General features: G+C 53.9%; 1 protein-coding gene across 2 annotated transcripts in view; it reads left to right on the plus strand.

The window, feature by feature from the left end:
* Positions 1-24549, plus strand: part of SH2B1 (SH2B adaptor protein 1) — a 30217-nt gene extending 5668 nt beyond the window's left edge. The window contains exons 1-10 of one of the 2 annotated variants that reach the window (XM_039536833.1): positions 5540-5713; positions 12119-13083; positions 15634-15735; positions 16242-16333; positions 16590-16696; positions 19650-19856; positions 21109-21326; positions 21433-21604; positions 22550-22646; positions 22974-24549. In XM_039536833.1, coding sequence (XP_039392767.1) covers positions 12217-13083; positions 15634-15735; positions 16242-16333; positions 16590-16696; positions 19650-19856; positions 21109-21326; positions 21433-21604; positions 22550-22646; positions 22974-22992 — 1881 coding nt within the window. In that variant the 5' untranslated portion in view covers positions 5540-5713; positions 12119-12216 and the 3' untranslated portion in view covers positions 22993-24549. Of the gene's footprint in view, positions 1-5539; positions 5714-12118; positions 13084-15633; positions 15736-16241; positions 16334-16589; positions 16697-19649; positions 19857-21108; positions 21327-21432; positions 21605-22549; positions 22647-22973 lie in introns of those variants that run through there. The other variant, XM_039536834.1, reaches the window with a different exon arrangement.

Raw genomic sequence — 24549 nt, forward strand, 5'->3', positions numbered from 1 at the left:
TTAAATATGCACACAGCATTGAAACAGTACACTAAAATACACCTCTAGTAACATACCAATCACTTTCTCACTAACCAAATGCCAGCCAACACCCCGAGCATGGTGAGTGTACCCCGGGGTGGGGGGCATTGTACATGGGGAGAAAATCAATATGAAAGGGTCGTGGTACAGTTGACTAGGGACAATATTCTAAATGTTCCCAACCTTTTTCAGTGGTGTGTGTGTGTGTGTGTGTGTCATACCAGATATCTCACTCCTGAGGGTAAGCAGGGAAGCAAGGGAGTATCTACTACATGCTTGTGGCTTCCGCCCTGATCCCTATGCTGCTTACCTCGGTGCCCCTTTGTCCCTGCACAAGTGATTGCAGAACGGCGGGAAAGTTTCCTTCAATGGGGGAAGGAACAAAGCAGCTCTGCCAAGAAACCTTCAGCAGAGGATTGCCAAGTATCTCCAGGAAAGTTTCCTAGAGATCTCTCTGGAGGATTCCTGTGAAATCATGATGTGCATCAACACCCTGCTCCACTGTACTGCTTAGCTGCACAGGGAAATGTCCAGCACACAGAAACATAGCCATTTCTATGCCCTCAACCCACCTCAGCACTTCACAAAGCAAAACCAGTTATCAGGGGTCTCTGCTCCTGCTTCTGAACAGCTCCTGACTGGACACACCACCAGGTGACACTACCGTGGGCTCCACATCATCATTTACCTCAACCTTTTCGTCAATGACTTCATCTGCTGGGTTAGGTCCACTTTCTGCCAGCTCCAGCCACGTCAAAGTATCCATGGGGCTCTTGGTGGTGGAAGTGGGGTCGTTGCCGAGGATAGCATCCAACTCCTTATCAAAACGGCAGCACTGGAGTGACAGTTTGCCTCGCGTGCCTCAGCTCCTTGACCTTTGCCATGCACTGCAGCATGTCCCCATCATAACCCTTTTCGCACAAGCTTTGAGAAATCTGCCTGTAGGTATCAAAATTCCTATGGCTGGAGTGCAGCTGTGACTGCACAGCCTCCTCTCCCCAGACACTCGGCATATCCCGCAGATCCACATTGGTCCAAACGGGAGAGCGTTTGCCACATGGAACCGCCATGGTCAGCTGGGAAGAGGTGATGTGAGCGCTCCACACCAAGCAAACAGGAAGTGAAATTTCAAAATTTCCCAGGTCTTTAAAGGAGGAGGGGCGGTCGGCGGACAGTTGCTTACCTGGCTGCAAGGTAGTGGAACTGGAATTGCTGACCAGAGCGGTCAGGATGGGCATTGTGGGACACCTTCTGGAGGCCAGGTGATAAAAATCAAGCATGGTGTCTATACTGGCACTTTGTTGACAATAGTTTCGCATAAAAGGCCCAAGATCGTTTAGGTGGTTTTATTTTATCACCAAAACTGAAGCGTTTTGTCACCAAAACTGGCCTTGCAGTATTGTGTCATCACCAAAGCTGCCTTTTGGCAAAAAACAAAAAAACTCTGCAGTATAGACAAGGCCTAACTGCAGTTTCATGTTAATGCCTCTTCTCTGCTAAACTGAAGAGTTCTCTGTTATTAAATGTCTATTCCCCACATAGGTATTTATAGACTGTGTTCAAGTCACCCTCTTTGTTAAGCTCACAAGATTTAGTTCCTGGAGTCTGTTACTATAAGGCATGTTTTCTAATCCTTTTATCATTCTTGTGGCTCTTCTCTGAACCTTTGCTAATTTATCAACATCCTTTCTCAATTGTTGGCACCAGAACTGGACACAAGATTCCAGAAGCAGTTGCATCAGTGCCAAATACAAAGGTAATATAACCAGTCTACTCTGATTCAATATGCCCATTTATACATTTCAGGGATCACATTAACCCTTTTAGTCACAGCATTGCGCTGGGAGTTCATGTCTGAATGATGACACCCAAATCTTTTTGGGGTCACTGCTTCTCGAGATAGAGTCCCCCATCCTCTAAGCACAGCCTATGTTATTTGTTCCCAGATGTCTGAGTTTATATTTGGCCATATTAAAATGCATATTGTTTGCTTGTGCTCAGCTGACCAAGCAATCCAGATAGCTCTGTATCAGGTGACCTGTCCTCATCAGCTGCAGACTTTATAAGTCATGCTTTTATGTTCTCTTTGAGGTCATTGATAAAAATGTTACAGTGCAGGGCCAGGAACCGATCCCTGCAGGGGCCACTAGAAACACACCTTCACCCTATACAATTATATTTTGAAGCCTATCAGTAAGCAAACTTTTAATCCATTTAATGTGTGCCATGTTGATTTTGTATTGTTCTAGTTTCTTAATCAAAATGTCCTGCAATACCTAGTCAAATACCTTACAGAGGTTTAAGTATATTAAATCAACAGTGACTTATATCAAACTTGTAATCTCATGAAAGAAAGCAATTCATTAGTTTGACAGGATTGGTTTTCCATAAACCCATGGTGATTGCCATTAATTATGTTACCTCCTTTAATTCTTTATTAATAGAGTCCTATGTCAGCTGCTCCATTATTTGCCTTGCATCAATTGTCAGGCTGACAGGCCTGTAACTACACTGGTCATGGCATTTACCCTTTGTAAATATTGGCACATCATTAGTTGAAAAATCAGTATTAATGGCCCAACTAGCTCCTTGGATAGCTCTTTTAAAACTCTTGGTTGCAAGTTCTCTAGACCTGCTAATTTTAAAATGTCTAACAGTTTAACATCTGGAATTCTGAAACCCTTCCCTCACTCCAACTGCCTGCCGCACCCCAACCCCCTGCCACACCCCTCCTGCACCGCAACCCCCTTCCTGCACTCCAACTCCCTGCCCTGAGCGCCCTGCTGCACCTCGCACCCCTCCTGCACTCCAACTCCTGCCCTGAGCTCCCTTCTGCACCCCAACTCCCTGACCTGAGCCCCCTTCTGCACCCCAACCCCCTGCCCTGAGCTCCTTCCTGCACACCACACTGCCTCCCGCACTCCCTCCTGCATTCCAACCCCTTACCCCAGCCTTGCATGCAATTTCCCACCCAGATGTGTCCCTCTGGCCAAAAAGTTTGCCCACCTCTGATCTATAAGTACCTACATAGGGAACAGAGACTTAATAGTAGAGGGCTCTTCAATCTAGCAGACAGAGATGTAACATGATGCAGTGTCTGGAAACTGAAATTAGACAAATTCAGATTGGAAATAAGATGCAAGTTTTTACCAAGGAACAATTTACCAGGGCTGTGACAGCGATTTCTAAATCAAGATTGGATGTTTTGCTAAAAGGTCTATTCCAGTTCAAACAGGAATTAACTCAAGAGAAATCCTATGACCTGTGTTATACAGGAGGTCAGACTAGATCATCACAGTGAGGTTTTCTGGGTTTATCCAGCCCACCCTACTGTACACTGAACCAAAGAGGATCTTCAAGTTGATGTGGTGGCCAACAGGGCAAACACGATCATCGATATATAAACAGGGAAGTATCAAGTAGGAGCAGGGAAGGGGAGTTACAGCATCAGTTAGATCATTACTGAATATTGTGTCTAGTTCGGGTGTCCAGTCTTCAAAAAGGATGTTGATAAATTGGAAAGGGTTCAGAAAAAGTCACAAGATCAACTCATGGTCTGGAAAACCTGCCTCACAGAGAGACACTGAAAAAGCACAGATTATTTAGCTTGTAGAAGAGAAGGTTGAGAGGTGACATAGACTCAGCCTTTAAGGTCAGAAGGGGCTACTGTGATCATCTAGTCTGATCTCCTGCACTCTGCTGTTACTGACATGTTGGGCCTACATCGGGAGGCAGTTTCTCGTAGCAGAGGGCTCTTTAATCCAGCACCTAGACGTTGGAGCGAGACACATTCATACTGGAAGGCACAAGTTTTTAATGGTGATTATAATTAATCATTGGAACAACTCACTTAAGGATGGGCTGGATTCTCCATCCCTTGAAGTATTTAAATCAAGTCTGGATGGCTTCTGCTACAATTAAGGCATAAATCAGGGACACTCCATTTCCGGCACCACCTAAATCAAGACAGCCACCCTAACACCAACTCAATCCAAAGCTTTAGAAACATGGACCTGCAAGCCAACTGAGCTCACCTCCCCAGCTGAAAATGACAACAGGTGTGACAAACATGCAGGCCCCAGGAGGCATTTGGGTGGGGCCCACAGGTGTATTCAGATTCTCCTGACCCTCAGCTTACATTTAAAGAGTAAGTGGCTAAGCCTCACGGCTGTAGCCATAACCTTCCAAAAATGACTTCAAAACGTTTTTTTTCCTCCTGCTAACGATAGCTCATCTCAATTGATTAGACTCTGCCTGTTGGTATGCATACTTCCACCTTTTCATGTTCTCTGTATGTATAAATATCTCCTGTCTGTGTGTTCCATTCTATGCATCCGAAGAAGTGAGCTTTAGCTCACGAAAGCTCATGCTAAAATAAATTTGTTAGTCTTTAAGGTGCCACAAGTACTCCTGTTTTTTTTGCGGATACAGACTAACACGGCTGCTACTCTGAAAAATGACCTGAGGGTAACCAGTGCTGCCTGAGTCCATCCCTCGGAGAGGGAGGAGCTGCCACAAGTGTGACTAACAGCACCCTTGCCCTGAGTCTGCAGAGAGCCTGAGCCCATCGCTCTGCGCCGCAAACTCCCCTGGCCCGTATTAATCTGATTGGAGCCTCAGCTCTCCTGCCCCAGGCCGGTGCATCAGCTGTAATGGGGCAGGGCGGCCTTTGGGGTTTGAAGTGTCAGGGGGGAGCCGTGTTAGTCTGTATCCACAAAACAATGAGGGGGCCGGTGGCACCTTAAAGCCGAACAGATTTACTGGGGCATCGGCTTTTGTGGGTAAAACCCAGATCGTCAGGTACCCACGGAAGCTGATGCCCAAATCAATCTGTTTGGCTTTAAGGTGCCACCGGCCCCTGGCTGGTTTGGGGAGTGGGGGCTGCGGGGGTCTGGGGCAGTCGCGAGGAGGGGGCAGAGGCGGGAAGGGGCGGGGCTGGGACAAGGCCCATTCCCTTTCCCCCCCCCATGGCCCGGCGGGCTGTCGCTCCTGCAGGGGGCGCGCAAGCAGCGCGCGGCGCTCTGTCCCCGCATGGGCCGGACTCTATGGCAGGTGCCGTTCCATTCCCTCTATCCGCCAGCACTTGAGGTTTATGGGGAGCGGTCGCTCTAGCCCGTTCGCTCTATGGTGTTTGCTGTTCCTTCTAGCCCGACTTCCCCGAGTCTATGGTACAAGTGTGGCGTTGTAGGCAGTTCTCGTCCCTCCAGCCACTCATTCTATGGTATGGATCGCCCGTGGGAGGCGCTCTGGCGTAGCCCCCACCACTCTATGATATTTGCCACCCGCAGTTGTCGCTCTAGCGAACGAGTCGCCTCTCTATGGTAACTCTGCCCCGCAGGAGTCGTTCTAGGCAGGCGGACTCGGCCCCGCTGTGGCATCGCCACTAGCGGGCGCCGCTCTACCCTCAGCCTAACTATCGTCTATGGTTTTACGCCTGAAGCTGAGTCGCTCTAGCCCGTAACCGCCTCCTCTCTATGGTGCTGTTGCGCAGCCGCTCTGGTCCCGCTCCCCGTGGGACGGGGTTTCCGGTTACTTCCCGGAAGCGGAAGCCTATGCGTGCGACGTAGGGACGGAGCACCCGGAAGCGGAAGTGACGAGACCAGGGCCTTGTCCCTTCTTCGCTGTAACGGAGACAGACTCGGACGCTGCCGCTGCCGAGACCCGGGAGGAGCCAGAGCCGCCGGGCGGGATGGTGAGACTCGGTCCGGCTCCCGTTGGGCCCCGCCCCCGGCCTCCGCCCGGCCTGGTGCGGCTGGAGCTGGGCAGGGGTCCCCCCCCCCCCCCGTACTCAGCTCCTTCCCCGCCGCGCGGCCAGTTCCGTCACTGGCTGGAGCTTTGGGTTGTAATGGGAACAGCCGCTTGCAGGGTGACAGCCTGACACCAGCTACAGCCTGACAACCATGCGCAGGGTGACAGCCTGACACCAGCTACAGCCTGACAACCATGCGCAGGGTGACAGCCTGACACCAGCTACAGGCTGACAGCCACACGCAAGGTGACAGCCCGACACCTCTGCATAGGGTGACAGCAGTGACAGCCTGACACCACCTACAGCCTGACAACCACGCGCAGGGTGACAGCCCGACACCTCTGCATAGGGTGACAGCAGTGACAGCCTGACACCAGCTACAGGCTGACAACCATGCGCAGGGTGACAGCCTGACACCAGCTACAGGCTGACACGTGCAGGGTGACAGCCTGATACTCATGTGCAGGGTGACAGCAGTGATAGCCTGACACCAGCTACAGCCTGACACTCACGCGCAGGGTGACAGTCTGACACCAGCTACAGGCTGACAGCCACACGCAAGGTGACAGCCCGACACCTCTGCATAGGGTGACAGCAGTGACAGCCTGACACCAGCTACAGGCTGACACGCGCAGGGTGACAGCCTGATACTCATGTGCAGGGTGACAGCAGTGATAGCCTGACACCAGCTACAGGCTGACACTCACGCGCAGGGTGACAGCCCGACACCTCTGCATAGGGTGACAGCAGTGACAGCCTGACACCAGCTACAGGCTGACACGTGCAGGGTGACAGCCTGATACTCATGTGCAGGGTGACAGCAGTGATAGCCTGACACCAGCTACAGCCTGACACTCACGCGCAGGGTGACAGTCTGACACCAGCTACAGGCTGACAGCCACACGCAAGGTGACAGCCTGACACCTCTGCATAGGGTGACAGCAGTGACAGCCTGACACCAGCTACAGGCTGACACGCGCAGGGTGACAGCCTGATACTCATGTGCAGGGTGACAGCAGTGATAGCCTGACACCAGCTACAGGCTGACACTCACGCGCAGGGTGACAGCCCGACACCTCTGCATAGGGTGACAGCAGTGACAGCCTGACACCAGCTACAGGCTGACACACGCAGGGTGACAGCCTGATACTCATGTGCAGGGTGACAGCAGTGATAGCCTGACACCAGCTACAGCCTGATGCTTGCGCGCAGGGGTGACAGCTTGACACCTGTTACAGCCAACACCAGTAACAGCCGTGACAGCCACATGCCAGGTGACAGCTGTGCACAGGGTGACAGCCTGTGACCTGAGCCAGACTGACAGGTGGGGAATGCGGGGACAAAGAGCAGTTCCCTCACCTGACTGCAGTTTGTTACCACAGCGTCGGCGCATCCGTTTCTGCGATGTTGGCCAACCTAATAATTTCCAATTGTGACTTGTAGACAAGGTGTTAGCGAGCTCCCCTCTGACAGCTGGTGATGAGCTAGGAAGAGGAAAAGGCTTCAGGCCCAGATTGTATTTACATGAACACATCCACCCTGCCTAGGTATCCAGCAGACAGAGCTGTGCTGCCCACGTGATCAAGCTTGTCTGGTGTTGGGTTACAAATCACTTTACTATTGAATGCAGGAGGCATTAAATGTTGTTATTGTAGGAGTAAAGGGCAGCAGAACTGTGCTTAGCCTGTCCTGATTGCGGAGGTTACCCTCAGTGCTTTATTTTGTGCCCTGGCACCTCTAGACTTGGCAGTTCATAGCCCCAGGACCTCTGGGCTTGCCACATCAATGATTAATGTAAAAAAACTTGCTGGAGCTCTGGCACTTAATTGTTGAACCCCAGCACCTCTTTCATTACAAATTAAGCATTGCTCACCGTCAGCTGAACTGCACTCGGTAAGCAGGGGGTTTGGATGCCAGATCGCGGTGTAGAGAGAGGGTGGGGGACAGGTGTTTTGCTTGGTGGTATCAACTCTGCCTAAGAGTCACAGGCGCCATTTGATCTGCCCCCTCCCTGATTTAAGGATAGAGCTGATTAGGCTCCATAGAGTCGTTTTTTTTTTTTTTGTTTTAAGTGATCACTGATAATCTAAGGGCGTAGACTTGCTGCAGGACAGCATTTCTGGGGAGGACCCTGCCCAGGCTGCACTAGCAGTGAGGTTCCCCACTGAGAGCTGGTGGAACCTCAAGAGACCAACTTGCAGAGGTCACGGTGGCAGCAGAAGGTGATGGCGCTGGGCCATTGGCAATGGAGTGAATGGTGGCATGACAAAGAACAGTGTCCAGAGCGAGCAGCCGGAGCAAGTGGTGAGCGGCTGGAGGAAAGAGCAAGGTGCCTTCTCCCCCCCAACCTTCCCCCCGCAGGGAGGGAGGTGAACTCACACAAAAGCTCCTCTGAACTCTGTCTCTCCACTGACCAACGACTACTAATATGAGTGGGGTGCGGTGGAGGGAGAAGGGAGGGGCACATTAAAGGAACATTTGTTTGTTGGGCTACATTTTAGTGACTTTGCTCCCAAATGCTAGATTTGTGACTGGGAAACAAATATAAATATACATTTCCTAGTAGGCCAAGATTTTTAAAATGCATTATTTGCCAAGGTAATTATCTCACATTGTTGCTATCTCGAGAGATCACTATATTGGGGAATTTTAGTACTAAACATTTGTATTGTTATATTATAATTCATTTTTACATAAGAACGGTCAGACCGATTGTCCATCTAGCCCAGTATCCTGTCATCTGACAGTGACCGATGCCCGGTGCCCCAGACGGAATGAACTGAACAAGTAATCATCCAGTGATCCATCCCGTCATCCACTCCCAGCTTCTGGCGCGCATAGATTAGGGACGCTCAGAGAATGGTGTTGCATTCCCGCCCATCCTGGCTAATAGCCATTAATGGACTTAAGTATCAGAGGGGTAGCCATGTTAGTCTGGATCTGGAAAAGCAGCAAAGAGTCCTGTGGCACCTTATAGACTAACAGACGTATTGGAGCATGAGCTTTCGTGGGTGAATACCCACTTCGCTGGATGCATGTATCCGACGAAGTGGGGATTCACCCACGAAAGCTCATGCTCCAGAACTTCTGTTAGTCTATAAGGTGCCACAGGACTCTTTGCTGCTTTTATTGATGGACTTGTCCTCCAGGAACTTATCTAGTTCTTTTTTGAACATCCTTATAGTTTTGGCCTTCACAGCATCCTCTGGCAAAGAGTTTGAAAGGTTAACTGTGCATTGTGTGAGGAAATACTTTCTTGTGTGTGTTTGTTTTAAACCTGCTGCCTATTAATGTAATTGGGTGACCCCTAGGTCTTGTGTTATTTGAAGGGGTAAATAACACTTTCTTGTTCACTTTCTCCTCACCAGTCAAGATTTTATAGACCTCTATCATAGCCACACTTAGTCATCTCTTTTCCAAGCTGAAAAGTCCCAGTTTTATTAATCTCTCCTCATATGGAATCTATTCCATACCCCTAATCATTTCAGTTCTTCTCTGTACCTTCTCCAGTTCCAATATATCTTTTCTGACATGGGGCGACCAGAACTGCATGCAGTATTCAAGATGTGGGCATACCGTGGATTGATATATTAAAAGTGGAGGATCTTGGTTTGCCAAACTGATCAGCAAAGCGAATGCTGACAACCTACATGAAAAGGCTGCAAAACACCAGGCCTCTGGACTGCATCGACATGCAGAAAGCCTTGTAAGCCAGTCACTGTCACAGCCAATTGTTGAAGACCTTAATGAGGCTGTTAAGAATTCTGGAGACAAAGCACAGTTTTGAGAACAAATGTGACCGTCGCAACAATCATACCACACCCTGCAAGCAGGAGTCCAATGTTAAGTTCATTTTCCGTTGTTAATCCTGAAGTTGGACTCTGGTTCCAAACAAGACCAGCAGATGTTCGCTGTCTTTCTGCAAGAATCTCAGCTGGCTGATTAGAAGCATGTGGTGCAGCAGTGAAAGGTTCAGCAGTTGAAAAAGTAAAGAACTCTCACTGCATTCAGAAAATGTGCATACATGGCCGATGAATGAATCGATGTATATGGGCATCAAGTATTAAGTCATTGTGATTATTTTCATGTCAGTAGCAGGCCAACAGCTGCATTTCTAGATGTTCAGGTTATAGAAGACATCAGCTGCATCTCTGACAACCCATGTCTTAGAAGAGTTAATTGCTTGTAAATTGAACCCCAAAGAGATGGCTGCTTGTGCATTCGATGGAGCTGCAAACTTCTCTGGAAGACATAGTGGAGTATAAGCTTTGCTCAGAGAAAAGTGTAACCCTAATCTCTCCTATACACACTGCAGAGACCATCTTCTCCAACTAGCACTAGTATGAGCTGCAGAATCTTCAAAAGATATTTAAAAAGCCATCAATTTAATGTCTTCATTATACCTTTTTTTTTTTCCAGCAAGGGTCCAGAAGGACTGAATGTCTTGGAAAAAATATAAGATACAATGTGACTGAAGTTCAAATTAATCCAACCTGGGAAAACCTGCTGGCTTTCTCATGCGCGATCTTTGGCCGTTGTCTTAAAATTACTGCAACCATTATTACTGGCTTTGGAAAGTATCTACCGAGATAGGACAGATCTAAATAGTGAGGCTACTAAGTTTACAGAAGACTATCACCATTCTCTCTCTTTTAAGTCTACTGTTGAAACCACTTGGGTCATTAAACAATGCCATCCAGGCATCTGCTACAACAGTAGTAGATCTCTGTCCAGCAATAGATGCTATACTTGGATCAATCAAAGAGAGAGCCATTGAAAATGTACTGGAAGAAGCGAAGACTTCAGTCCAGAAGTTGACTAATGAAGGCACTTGTATTGAATCCTTAAGTGAAGAAGACAAGAAGTGTTTGTTAAGACAGCTGAAAAAGTACACAGACTTGATTCTTATAAATCTACAACAGCGACTTCTGGATTGTACTCAACCTCCATGTAGCTTTTACAGATGCCTGTTTTATAAAACACCGATCATTGAGTGAAGTGAGACACTACCAAAAATGGGGCTGTCAAGTGATCAGGACAGAGCAGAGAATTTGAACATAGAGTGGAATATCATACGATGAACGAACAAAGATTTGACTTCAACTTTTTCTTTTTCATCACTAGTGGTTCGACCCAATCTTTGTGCTATGTTTCCTGGGATGAAAGAAGTAAGAATTCATCTCTTGCTACTCCCAGTCTCAACAGCTACAGTTGAGTGTTCTTTTTCCTCACTGAATAGAATTTTGTGTTCTGAAAGAAGTTGCGTTCTGCATGATCATGAGCATACCTGAAGGACTGGAAGTACCGGACACATGAGAAGCCACCAAAAAATGAACACAGTGCATTTGAGAAGTTCATTAACAGAGATGTGCAAAATTACAAGAAGAAACCAAGAAGAATGTAGTTGTTCTTCATAGTAGGCTTGAATAGCCAATTTTAATTTGTATGATGATTTTAAAACACAAGTTAAATCTAATCAAATGGTTGTGAAACATTTTTCAGTTTTTACTATGGTGCCATACAGCCACCTTCACCCACACGGTCTAACCTGTTGTCAGCCCTCACTCCGCTATAAATTCGAACACCCCCACTTAATTTCAATTCCCAGGGAAAACACTGGAGCTGGGGGCCTGGCTGGGGCAGGAGCCCAGAGGAAGGAGGTTTTGGGGGGGCTGGGGGTGGGGGCCTGGCTGGGGCAGGAGCTTGAAGGAAGGAAGAAGGTTTGGGGCAACTGAGGGGCGCTGAAAGGGAGGCTAAGCCTGGGTGTAAAGGGAAACGGGCTGACAGGGTGGCCCCCCCCTTTTCCTTCCCATGGTGCTGTGCCTCCCAGTGTTACACCCTGGAGCCACCTTCTCCCTCCTGCCACCTGGGCACCTCCCCAGCAACTCCCCATGGCACCTCCTTGCCCATGGCTTCTCCTTCTTCCCAGGGGAATCCCCCGGCCCATCTTCCCCTCCTGGGGTTCGTGCCCGCTTGGGTCAGTGCCCTGGGTGCAGTGCCCTCCCACGTACTCCCACAGCCCAGCACCGTGCTCCCCAGGGTATCTCTAGGGGCTCTCCGCAGCCCCTTCCCATCCCCCACCCTGAGGTCTCTGCGCTGTGCCTCTTCCCACCCTAGAGTTCCACCCCCAACAGGATCTTCTGTCACCTTTGCTCAGCTTCCCAGCCATGTGGGGTGTCCTGGGGCTATTTCTTTTCTCTCTCTGGAGCTGTGCCCCCTTTACCCATCGCTTCCTGGCATACCCCCAAAGTCCCCCTCTGGAGCTGTGCTCCCCTGGCCTCTGGGCTTACCCCACAGTGCTGCATTCCCTGCGTGTCTTCTCACTCTCTGTTTCCCCCACTCTCCCAGGTGAGCACGACAGTAGCAGCAGCAGCAGCCTCCTGGTGGTCAGGATCCTGGCGCCCAGCCCCTCCCGGGGCCCCTGTCTTCTGGACAGCGGCAGCAGCATGAACGGCAGCGTGGCGCCACCAGGGGTGGTGGAGGCAGTGGCACCGCTGCCCTCACCCGGTTGGCGGGATTTCTGCGAGGCCCATGCCCGGGCAGCCGCCCTGGACTTCGCACGGCGTTTCCGCGCCTTCCTGAGCGAGAACCCCCAGTTTGCAGCACCGGGGGCCGAGGCTGCCTTCTCCCGCCGCTTCGCGGAGCACTTCGTGGAGCACTTCGAGGCCGAGGTGAGCCGGGCCTGTGCCGGCGACTCACCCCCCCGCTGCGACATCGCTCCCTTCACTGGCGCCCATCATTGCCCCGGGGGCGCCTCCTCCTCCTCCACCCGCGACCTCTCCGAGACCTGCAGTGACTCCTCGGTGGCCTCTCCAGTGGAGCCGCAGCCCGGCCTGGCCTCAGGGTTGTCCAGCAGCCAGTCTCGTAGCTCTGAGGATGTCTCAGCCTCTGCCGCGACTGCCAGCACGAAGCCTAAGCTCAAGAAGCGCTTCTCCCTGCGCAACGTCAGTCGCAGCGTGCGGGGCAGCATGCGAGGCATCCTGCAGTGGAAGAGCTCAGCCGAGTCCCCCACCGAGGAGGAGGCTGGCGGGGCCAACACCAATTCCAACTCCTCGGGGGGCGGGGCCGCAGACTCCCTGCCCACCGAGCGCTGGACACACAAGTTCGAGCGGCTGCGGCTCAGCAAGGCACCTGCCCCCAAAGTGGAACTGTCCAGTGTGCGCCGGGAGGGGCTGCTCAATTATATCGTGGCTGATGACAGCGGAGGGGGGGGTGGCAGCCGGGCCCGATGGCAGAAATGCCGGCTGCTGCTGCGGAAGGCAGGCAAGGGAGAGGGCGAGGGCTACCTGCTGGAGTTCTACATCCCCCCCAAGGTGAGGGGCAGTGGGAGTCGTGCCCCATCCTGGGGGGCAGCCACCCACCTGATGGGATTCCTCGTGGGGGGCTGCTATAGGGATTGGCCGGGGGGAGCCTCAAGTCTGGAGTGGCAGAGAGCTGAGGTTCATGGTTGAGGAGCATCGCTAGAGCTGCGCAGGTTGTGACAGGCGAGGTGGGACGAAAGGTGTTCTGGAGACAGGGCTTCTGGGCACCTTGCCTAGCTTTGGGAGGAGAGTGGGGGTTTATCAGGGTACAGAGGTGGATCTTAACCTTTCCAGACTACTGTACCCCTTTCAGGAGTCTGATTTGTCTTGTGTACCCCAAGTTCTATCTGTCTTAAAAACTACTAGGCTCTAAAATCAGACCTAAGAATACAAGTGTCTCCCAGCACATCAGTTATGAACAATGGCTGATTTTCTCATTTTTACCATGTAATTATAAAATAAATCAGTTGGAATATAAAAATTGTACTTATATTTCAATGTATAGTCATAGAGCAGTATAAACACATCATTGGCTGTATGAAATTTTAGTTTGTACTAGGGCTGTCAAATGATTTTAAAAATTGCAATTAATCATGAGATTAAAAATTCATCGTGGTTAATTGCCATTTTAATCGCACTGATAAACAATCATAGAATACCATTTAAATATTTTTGGATGTTTTCTACATTTTCAAATATATTGATTTCAATTACAACAGAGAATACAAAGTGTACAGTGCTCACTTTATTATTATTTTTTATTACAAATATTTGCACTGTAAAAAAGATAAGAGAATATTTTTCAATTCAGCTCATACAAGTCCTGTAGTGCAATCTCTTTATCGTGAAAGGGCAACTTATGAATGTAGAATAGTTTTTTTTTTTTTTTTTTTTTACAGAACTGCACTCAAAAATAAAGCAATGTAAAACTTTAGAGCCTACAAGTTCACTACTTCTTGTTCAGCCAATTGCTAAGAGAAACAAGTTTGTTTACATTTACAGAAGATACTGCTGCCCACTTCTTATTTACAATGTCACGTGAAAGTGAAAACAGGCGTTCTCATGGCACTGTTGTTGCTGGCGTTGCAAGGTATTTATGTGTTAAGTATGCTAAACATTCATATGCCCCTTCATGCTTCGGCCACCATTCCAGAGAACGGTTCCATGCTGATGGTGGGTTTTGTGGTATAACAATCCAAAGCAATGCAGACCAACACGCGTTCATTTTCATCATCTGAGTCAAATGCCACCAACAGAAGGATGATTTTTTTGGGCGGGTGGTTCAGGTTCTGTAGTTTCCAAATCGGAGTTTTGCTCTTTTAAGACGTCTGAAAGCATGTTCCACACCTCGTCCCTCTCAGATTTTGGAAGGCACTTCAGGCTCTTAAACCTGGTGTCAAGTGCTGCAGCTGTCTTTAGAAATCTCACATTGGTACCTTCTTTGCATTTTGTCAAATCTTCAGTGAAAGTGTTCTTAAAACAAACAACGTGCTGGGTCATCATCCAAGACTGCGATAACATTAAATATATGGCAGAACACAGGTAAAACCACAGAGCAAGAGACATACAATTCTCCCCCAAGGAGTTCAGTCACAAATTTAATTAATGTGTTATTTTTTGAATGAGCATCGTCAGTATGGAAGCACGTATTCTGGAATGGTGGCCAAAACATGAAGGGGCATATGAACGTTTAGCATATGTGGTACGTAAATACTTTGCAATGCCAGCTACAAAAGTACCATCTGAACGCCTGTTCTCACTGTCTGGCGACGTAACTAAGCGGGCAGCATCTCCTGTAAATGTAAACAAACTTGTTTGTCTTAGCGATTGGCTGAACAAGAAGTAGTGAACTTGTAGGCTCTAAAGTTTTACATTGTTTTGTTTTTGAATGAAGTTATGTAACAATCTACATTTATCAGTTGCACTTTGAGATGAATTAAAAATACTATTTTGTTTTTTTACAGTGCAAATATTTGTAATTAAATATATAAAGTGAGCAGTGTATGCTTTGTGTTCTGTGTTGTAACTGAAATCAATTTATTTGAAAAGATAGAAAAACATCCAAAAAATATTTATAATAAATGTAAATTGGTATTCTCTTATTCTTTAACAGTGCAATTAAAACTGTGATTAATCACAATTGATTTTTTTAATGAATTTGTTTTGAGTTAATCGCTTGAATTAACTGCAATTCATTGACAGCCCTAGTTTGTACTGACTTTGCTAGTGCTTTTTATGTAGCCTGTTGTAAAACTAGGCAGGTGCCTAGATGAGTTGATGTACCCCCTGGAAGACTTCTGCCTATCCCCAGAGGTACACATACCCCTGTTTGAAAACCGCAGGGGTAGGAGAGTCAGGTTGGACTCCTGAATTCCTGAATTGGCTGTGCACTCTTGACAAAGTCCCTTCCCTGGGCTGCACCCTCAGTGTAATAGGTCAGTAATGACCCCTGTCCCATCTTGGCCTGACGCAGTCCTGTGTGGGGAGGGGGATGAATGGCCCAGCCCAGGGCTGGGTTGATTGTGGGTCCCGTCTCACCTTGCTGTCTTCACCTGCCCTCAGTCCACCAAGGCCCGGGTCAGCATCCTCTGCTCGGCGGTGACAGATGTGCGCACTACCACGCCGCTGGAGATGCCTGACAAGGAAAACACCTTTGTCTTAAAGGTGGGTGTGGGGGACTGGGAGGGGCTGTGGGGGGAATTGCTCATGGGGGGGGGGGGGAGAGAATCGGCGCACACCCCTTCCTTGCACCGCTGCTGCTCTCGTGGGTTAGGCACAGGGCTGGGACCAAGCGGGTGGAGCCATCTGAGGGCTGTGACACCCCCCGCTCCGTGGGGGAGCAGGGAGGAGGGGACCATCCCCCAGTGCTGAGGGTCTGAGCAGGAAGCCCCAGCTGTGGGGCCAGGCTGTGGAGATGTTCTGTGGGGGAGGGGTGTAAGAGGGTTCTGGGAGGTTGGGGGTGGCCCCACAGGCGTGTGCAGAAGGAGTTCTGGAAGATGTCCTGCCGTACCGGTCGGGGAGGGGAGGAGCGGGGTGGGAGCACCTGAGGCTGGAGTGGCAGAAAAGGGGTGCCGAAGGGCTGGGGGATTGGGATGCTAGAGGGCTGAGCACCATGAGGGGTTGGGAAGGGTGTGCCCGGGGCACTGGTGCTGACCCGGTGTACCTGGCAGATGGAGAACTCTCTCGAGTACATCCTGGAGACGGTCGATTCGCTGCAGATGAGGTCGTGGCTGGCCGACATCCAGGACTGCATGAGCCCGGGGTGAGTGAGCCAGCGTCTGGCCCCGACCGCAGCTCTGACATCTCCCCATCACGGCAACAGGGCTCCAGGTCCCCTTCGCCTTGCTCTGGGACGCCCTGCGCCACCAGCTCCTCCACCCCCTGCGTTGCCCTGGCGTCCTGCCCTGGGCCTGTGCTCAGTGCAGGGTCCAGATCCCCGTTCCTAGGCGGGGGAGCCAGGCAGCATCCCCGGGGGTGGGGGTGTCCTTTACCTGTGAATCATGCCAGTGTCCCTGCAGGGAGAACGTGGGCAGCACGGACCTGCCCTGCCTCAACCACTCGGAGAGCATGCCAAGCCGTGAGCTGCCCCTGGTGCCCAGCGAGAGCAACGAGCAACTCTCCCAGGGTGAGTGTCAGCAGAGACCACCGGTCCTGCCAGCCCCCCCCATAAGCCATCTTCCCCCATAACCAAATCCTCAACCTCTCTGTCCCATACCCTCCCCAGCCCTGCCTCTTCTCCCCCTGAACCAGCACCCCATAGCTGGCCCTCCTGCCCTGCATCCCCCTTTACCAGGGGCCTGTAGCCAGCCCCCCAACACGTGTCTCCTCCATGCCCTCCCAAGCCCTGCCTCCTCCCATACCATAGGTGGATGGCATGCTCCCAGCCCTCTCTGGCTCTGTCACAGGTCCACAGGATCGGTGCTATGGCCCCAGCTTTGGAACAGTCTCTCGGAGGACCTCTTCAGTGAGCCAGACCCCCTGGGGTCTCTCTTCTTCCTGGACAAGCCATGTGGCTTCACTGCCTGCTTAGATGGACCTCTGGGCTGCAGCCTCCAGCTTCCCCTGTGAGCTCTGCCCAGCGAGTCCCGCTGAGCCAGTCTCTGGCAGAGACATGCCCATGCTGCCGGGATGGTGCCCCTCGCCCAGCGTGGCAGGGACAGTCCCACAGCGCTGGCGTGCAGTGGAGTGTGTTAGTCAGCTGGCCACAGCACAGGGAGCCCTTAGGGTAGCGCAGAGGGGTTCAGGTTCCAGCCCAGTCCATTCTGCTCAGCCCAGAGCCCCGCCAGGCTGTGGGGAGCCCCTTGGGGCAGGCTCTCTCCTCATCTGTCTGATCTTCTTTGTCAGGCTCCCAGGGTGTGGTCTGCTGGAGGCAGTCAGGGTACTTACCCTCCCTTCCCCCTCCCCCCAGTCCTTTGTTCCCAAGCTGGGGAGATGCAGCTCAGCCTCCTGCTAAGCGGTGGGTGTGGCATTCTCTGGACCGGACTGCCATGTCCCCTTAGCTCTCCAGCCTGGGGTGCCTTGGACACTGCTGTACTGTCGCACCAGGCTGCTCACGTGCAGCCACTAGCATGGAAGGCCACTCCCAGATGTTTACATGAATGCTTTCCTAGCCAGCCATGAGTCGATACAGGGTGGCACCCGCATATCCCCTGTCCCAGCTCTGCCCCCCCCCCCCCAATGTGCGTCTTACACTGCTCAGTAGCCCGCTGGACAATACAAGCTCATAGATGGTTGAACATCGCAACAAAGGGTAACGTTTATGCACCAGCCTTTGTTGTCTCAAGTAGAGGTTTCTTAAACACTTCAATTGAACCAGCTGGTTTAGAGAAAACAATAAACCAAGTTTATTAACTGGAGAAAGACCCAGTTAAGTGACGATAAGGGAAAAGGTATAAAAGTCAGAATTGGTTACAAAAGAAAAAAAGATAAAACCACTAGCTAATTCCTACACTTTACCAAGCTCAATAAGATTTGAAGCAAACATCATTCTCTCCACACCAGACGCTGCAGGCAATTCTCAGTTCATAGGCTGTCTCTCCTTTCAGCCTGGGACCTCTCCCCTTAGTTCAGTACCCCGCAGCTCTTCACTGATGTTATGAGGAGAGAGCTGTAAGTAGGAGAGGAGAGGTGGCTAGAGGCGTTTCCCCCTCTTTGATACCCCAACCCTTCTGTGCTGGACAAACCTTGCAGGGTCATAGGGGCCGACGGTTCCATGGCGTACGTCAGCTCAGATGAATTGTAAATTTCCTGTTTACAAGTACCCTGCTGGTGGATCTCTGATTAAGCAGGCAGTGATCTTTTAATCCCTAGCTGACATGCCTTTGTCTCTGAGAAATTGGCTTATGGTGTTATGCAGAATCACACCCTATTTCACTAACAATCATACAGTAAAACCTCATCATTTGATATGAAGTGGTGTTACACACATTTCAAGGGGGCAGTGATGTTCAGCAGAGTATGAGTTTTCAAATGATACCTTACAAGGCACATTTGTACCAAATATATCGTAGCCATATAAAAGTGGTGACCATGGGGTGCAGGGTGTCACAGCAGGGAAGTTGGTATGTCTCTGGGTCATTGGTCACTAGGTATTGGATTTGTCATTATCTTCTGAAGAGCTCCACTGATATGGGACCTAAGGGTCCAGACAACTAGGCGACACCCACACCTGTGTCCTAGCCTAGCAAGAGCACACACACCTGTTCTCCCCTCTGAGCAACAGTGCAGCACAGGAGGGAAACTCTGGTGCACACACACACCAGCCTGTATAAAAATGTTACAAAACATTGTCACTTTGTGACAACCAGCCATACCAGCACCCTAACTACAGAGCTGGTCCCCAAACCCCGCTTCCCCTCCCCCAGGTACCAGCACCCCATTGCTGGCCCCCCAACCCTGCTTCCCGTCCAGGTACCAGCACGCCATAGCTGGTCCCCCCCACTCCTTCCTCTAGACCAGCTCCTTCAGCTGTCTTCTCCCCTACACCTGCCACACTAGATACCTAGCCTGTCTCTCCATACCCAGCTCCCTTCTCCCCGAGCCTGGTTCCTCCTTTTCACACTTGGCTCCTGACTCTTCTTCCATCCACTGCTTCTCTTGTTTACAGATGTTTTGCTGGGTGCAGTGATCCCAGCACAGCCAAAGCTGGCATGGGCTTCCCTGTAGCTGAGGGGCAGTGCAGGAGGAGTTACCCCCCTGGGCCCAGGGGATCTCGAAGCAGCCATGGGCTGATGGTGTCTTATTCAGGGGCAGGGTCTGCAGGGGTGGCAGTGACTATAGAGAGGAGACACGTTAGACAATAACAGTTGGAGAGAAGAGGAAGCTGAGATGGGTATATGGGGAGTGGTGGATCCAGAGAATGTGCTGCCCTGGGCCAGTGGAACTGCCTGCCACTGGATCACACTGTGTTCAGGAATTGGGTGCTTTCAGAGAAAACTAGACCAGCTGGACCTGTTGAGGAGGGAGCATGAGCCACACCACATGGGATGGCCTCAGCATGAGCCAACCCTGAACTGGGTCTGTCCCAATGCCCTCAGCTCGGTGGGGATTGGTAACTTCATCTGCATCTGTCCCCCCAGGTGCATATGGGGGTCTGTCTGAGCGCCCCTCAGCTTCCATCTCCCCCAGCTCCATCTCCATTGCTGCTTCCCACTTCAACTCCATGGAGCTGCTGCCTCCGGAGCTGCCCCCCCGCATCCCCATCGATGAGGCAGCTGAGCGGCTGCAGGGTCCCTACCCGCCTGGCCTACTGCACACGCCCTTCCCCGACACTCCTGACGCCACAGGTATGGAGCAGAGGAGTCCATGCGGGGGTTGGGGGAGGAGTAATGAGTAATGGGGAGTTCGGGGGGGGACCATGTAGCCAGAGATGGGGGTGTTTCCAGGAGGTGTGTGTCGGGAGCAGGACCCAAAGTGGAAAAGAGATTTTGTGGGAAGCAAAGGTGTAATTGGGAAGGGGATGAGGGGGAGGTCTCTGGTGAGGGGGTGCTTGGGGGACTGGGGATACCAGGTCTGCAGGAGGGACATGCTAGTGGGGGTGTACTGGGTCTGGCGGGGGTGTGTTCAGGGAGGTGGAAACGGGACGGGGGCTGAGTGGAGAGCAGGTTGGGGGGATGTGACAGGTATGGGGCTGAGAGGAGGAGGTTAGAGAGAAGGGACAAGTGCCGAGTGGGGAGCAGGTCACGGGGACGTGCCGGGGACACGGGCTGAGGGGGGAGCAGGTCGGGGAGAAGGGACGGGGGCCGAGTGGGGAGCAGGTCAAGGGGACGTGCCGGGGACAAGGGCTGAGGGGGGAGCAGGTCAGGGAGAAGGGACGGGGGCCGAGTGGGGTGACGGTCATGGGGACGTGCCGGGGACAAGGGCTGAGGGGGAGCAGGTCAGGGAGAAGGGACGGGGGCTGAGTGGGGAGCACGTCGCGGGGACGTGCCGGGGACAAGGGCTGAGGGGGGAGCAGGTCAAGGGGATGTGCTGGGGTGTGGGGCTGAATGGGGAGCAGGTCAAGGGGATGTGCCGGGGACAAGAGCTGAGGGGGGAGCAGGTTGGGGGGAAGGGACGGGGCCGAGTGGGGAGCAGGTCGCGGGGCGTGCCGGGGCGGGGGCCGAGGGGGAGCCGGTCGCGGGAGCGTGCCGGGCGGGGCCGAGGGGGAGCGGGTCGCGGGACGTGCCGGGGCGGGGCCGAGGGGGAGCGGGTCGCGGGACGTGCCGGGGCGGGGCCGAGGGGGAGCGGGTCGCGGACGTGCCGGGGCGGGGGCCGAGGGGGAGCGGGTCGCGGGGCGTGCCGGGGCGGGGGCCGCGGGGGGCGCAGGGCGGGGGGACGTGCCGGGGGTGGGGGCTGAGCGGGGAGTTGGTCGAGGGGACGTGCCGGGGACAAGGGCCAAGGGGGGAGCGGGTTGCGGGGACGTGCCGGGGACAAGGGCCGAGGGGGGAGCGGGTCGCGGGGATATGCCAGGGGCAGGGGCTGAGCGGGAAGCAGGTTGGTGGGGGGGTGTGCTAGAGGCATGCCCCCTGTGTGCTGTTTCACTCCCCTTTCCCGTGTCAGGCTCGTTCCTGTTCCAGGGAGAGCCGGACCCCGGCGGGGGCGACCCAGAGCATCCTCTCTCCGAGTACCCCTGGTTCCACGGCACCTTGTCCCGGCTGAAGGCTGCCCAGCTGGTCCTGGCTGGCGGCCCCAGCAGCCATGGTGTCTTCCTGGTGCGACAGAGCGAGACCCGGCGTGGGGAGTACGTGCTGACCTTCAATTTCCAGGGCAAGGCCAAGGTGAGTGCCCGAGCCCGTGGCCCCATCCCCAGAGAAGGGCCAGGAGTCCTGGGGCCGCAGAGCCTGTGGCCATGGTCTGACCCGCTTCTCCCCTTCCCCCCACCAGCACCTGCGCCTGTCGCTGAATGAGGACGGGCAGTGCCGCGTGCAGCACCTCTGGTTCCAGACCATCTTCGACATGCTGGAGCACTTCCGAGTGCACCCCATCCCGCTGGAGTCGGGCGGCTCCAGCGACGTCACCCTGGTTAGCTATGTGGTGGCCTCGCAGCGGCTGCATGGTGAGAGTGGGGGGGGGCCCTTGCTGCACTGGGGGTGCGGGGCGGCAGCCCCAGGGCACAGTGGGGTGGGTGTGCCGGGCGCCCGGGAGGGCACATCAGCTGCAGTTCCATCGGCGGCTCACAGTTCATTCATAACTGGCTGGAGGAGGCGTGGCTGGAGGCTCCCTGTCTGCCTGCTCCCCTGTGGGATCTGCGGGGAGGGGAGCCATGGGGCTGGCTGTTCCCTCTCTGTCCGTCTGTCTGTCTGCGTGGCTGGGTCTCCATGCCATGGGGGTTCCCATCCGGCTGTCTGGAGAGTGTCTGTCAGGGGAGGGGCATTTCCAAGCCCCAGGCTGGTGGTTCCCCATCTGGCTGGGGGGAAAGGTGTTTGTGTCTTGCTGCCTGGGAGAGGAAGCATGCGTGTGGTTGGGGGGAGGGCTTGTGTCTATCTGGGGCTGGGGGAATGTGTGGAGGGAGGTACTCAGCGGGGAGGGGGCGTGTGGCATGCCTCTGGCTCAGCTGGAGGAGATGGGCACCACCTGTGTCAGGCTCTGGGAGGCGTGTGCACGTGTCTGGGGGGGGGCAGAGGGAGGTGGGCTCACGCGTCTGGCTTGGGAGTGAGGTGGGAGTGCATGGGTCCAGCTGGGGGTGGCGTGCATACGGCTCGAGGGGGAAGGAGGTGGGCGCAGTGCGTGTATGGTCCGGGAGGGAGGTGCAAGGAGAAGGTGGGCATGGGTCCGTCGGGGGCGCGGGGGAGGGAGGGGGCAGATGTGTTAGGAGAGGGGGTCGTCCAGGCCCTATCTGGCATTGTCCTGTCCTGTGTCTGTCCATCCGTCCGTGCTTTGACTGTCTCCCCAGGCCAGGCGGCTGTCCCCGTCTGTCGTCCCCCCCCCCACGTCCATCTGTCTGTCCCCGTACCTGACGGGCGTCTCTGTCTCCCCCCCCTCATGCCCCCCACCCCTGCAGGCAGGGACAGGGCGGGCAGCCGAGCCGCCGCCTGTCAGCCGACCCAGCGCAGCCCTGACTCGCCCGGCCTGGTCTCCATCGGCGCGAATGACTGTTTGTAAGTGTGAGCCGCGCCGGGGGGCGTGAGTGTCTGTTGTGTGCGCCATGGCCCATCATGCCATCCATCGGGGGAGGGCGTGTCTGTGAGCTCTTGCTGCTCCCGCGGGCAGGGGGCCGTTAGACGTGGGGGGCAGCAGCTGCGGGGGGAGAGGGGTCTCAGGTCTGCCAGGCTGGCCCTCACGGCCTCCTGTGTGACCCTGCCCCGATGTCGGGGGGGTGGGGAGCTGTCACCTGTTATTGATCAGGGGGTGGGGGCTGGGGTTTCAGTGTCAAGTGCATCAGTTAACACCTGACCCCGTCTCTGTCTGTCTGTCTGTCTCCACAGAGCCGAGCACCTCCCATAGCCTGCCCCCCCCGCCCCCATCCTGGCACGCAGCTCCGGAGGGGGGGCCCCTGCAGCCCCCTTGGCTCAACCCCGAAGCCCCAGCCCCCAGCAACCCCTCCCTGCTGGAGGAGGAGGAGGAAGGGGGCACCACAGGGGACCCGGAGGACGGGGCCACGGGGAGGCTCCTGCAGCTCCAGGTTGAGGAGCCAGAGGGAGACACGGGGCATGCCCGGGCCATCAACAACCAGTACTCCTTCGTCTGAGCCACGTTGGGGGTGGGGCAGCCCCACTGAGCACCCCGGGGCCCTGCGACAAGGGAGCCCCAGCCCCACTGGACGCCCCCGGGCCCCGTGAGAGAGGGGGCAGCCCCCTTGAATGCAGCTTCCCAACCTCCCACCTTACATGTGATCATTGAGCCTCTCCCCTCAGCGGGGGCAGGAAGGTACGTCGCCCCCCCATTGGCAGAGGGGCTGGGCACCGAAACACTACAGGGCAGGGCCTCTAGAGCGCTACGAGGAGTAAGGGGCTGGTCTTCCCCCGGCCAGGGGGGCCTGTCCCTCCCCCCATGGCTCCGCACGCTGTCACTGAATGTATCGAGTCTCCGAATGTATCCTCATGCATCCCCCAGTGTGACCTCTGACCCCAGGGCGTTCAGCCCCCTTCTGGCCCTGTTCTTCTCCCACCCCAAAGCAACATATTTATACACCTCCCGGAGCCAGCCTAGGGCTACGGGCCAGACCCCGACACCCCACGTTCGACTGGCCGCACCTTACGGACCCCCCAGTAAATTAAAGAGAAGATACTATATATGTCTGTCCCCTCGTATGTCCCCCAACCTGTGCGCTGCCCCCATCTGTTCTCTCCTCCCCGCCCCATCTCACCCTGCACAGCAGTGCCACCGCCCCCCACGGCGCACCCTCCTCACCCCCTTTCAAAATTATTTTTCTACTGTGGCGTAGTTAGACTTTCTCCCCCCTGACCCACCCCAGCCCCCTGACTCCGCCCTGTCTGCTGTTTAGTTGGCCGGGGTCCGTTAGTTGGTTTTTGTTAATTTTTTTGGCGTTTGTACGAACCTCGTTCACCTTTTAAAGAAAAAGAGGGAAAGAAAAGCTCGACTGCAGCAGCAGTGGCTCTGTCTCTTCTGTGCCCTGGGGGCTGGAAAGTCACACACCCTGCACTGGCCTCACCCCCACGCATGGCTGCCCCAGCGCCAAGGGAGTGTGAGACGCCTCCCCCCCCTCCCCCAAGGGCCTGGGGACGGTGCTCACAAAGGAGTGGGGTGACTATGGAGGAGTAAATGTCCCCCTCTGCTGGGGGAGTCGTGGGCATGGGGGGGCTAAAGGGACACCCCTGCAGCCAGTGTGGGAGCAGGCCCCTGGGGGATAAATACTCCCCTGTGCCTCCCAGGGCAGAGGCCGCAGGGAGCTGGGCCAGTGCTGGGAAGGGAGGGAGCTAAGACCTCTCCCCCAGGCTGGAGTCCCCGGCACGCTGACCGTGAGGGTACAGGACAGACACTGGCCAAGCCCCAGCCGCTAGGGTGCAGGGGCCACGCTGGGGATGGTGGCAGCACAGGCAA

This window comes from Mauremys reevesii, linkage group 4 (genome assembly GCF_016161935.1).
Source record: "Mauremys reevesii isolate NIE-2019 linkage group 4, ASM1616193v1, whole genome shotgun sequence".
Classification (NCBI taxonomy): Eukaryota; Metazoa; Chordata; order Testudines; family Geoemydidae; genus Mauremys; species Mauremys reevesii.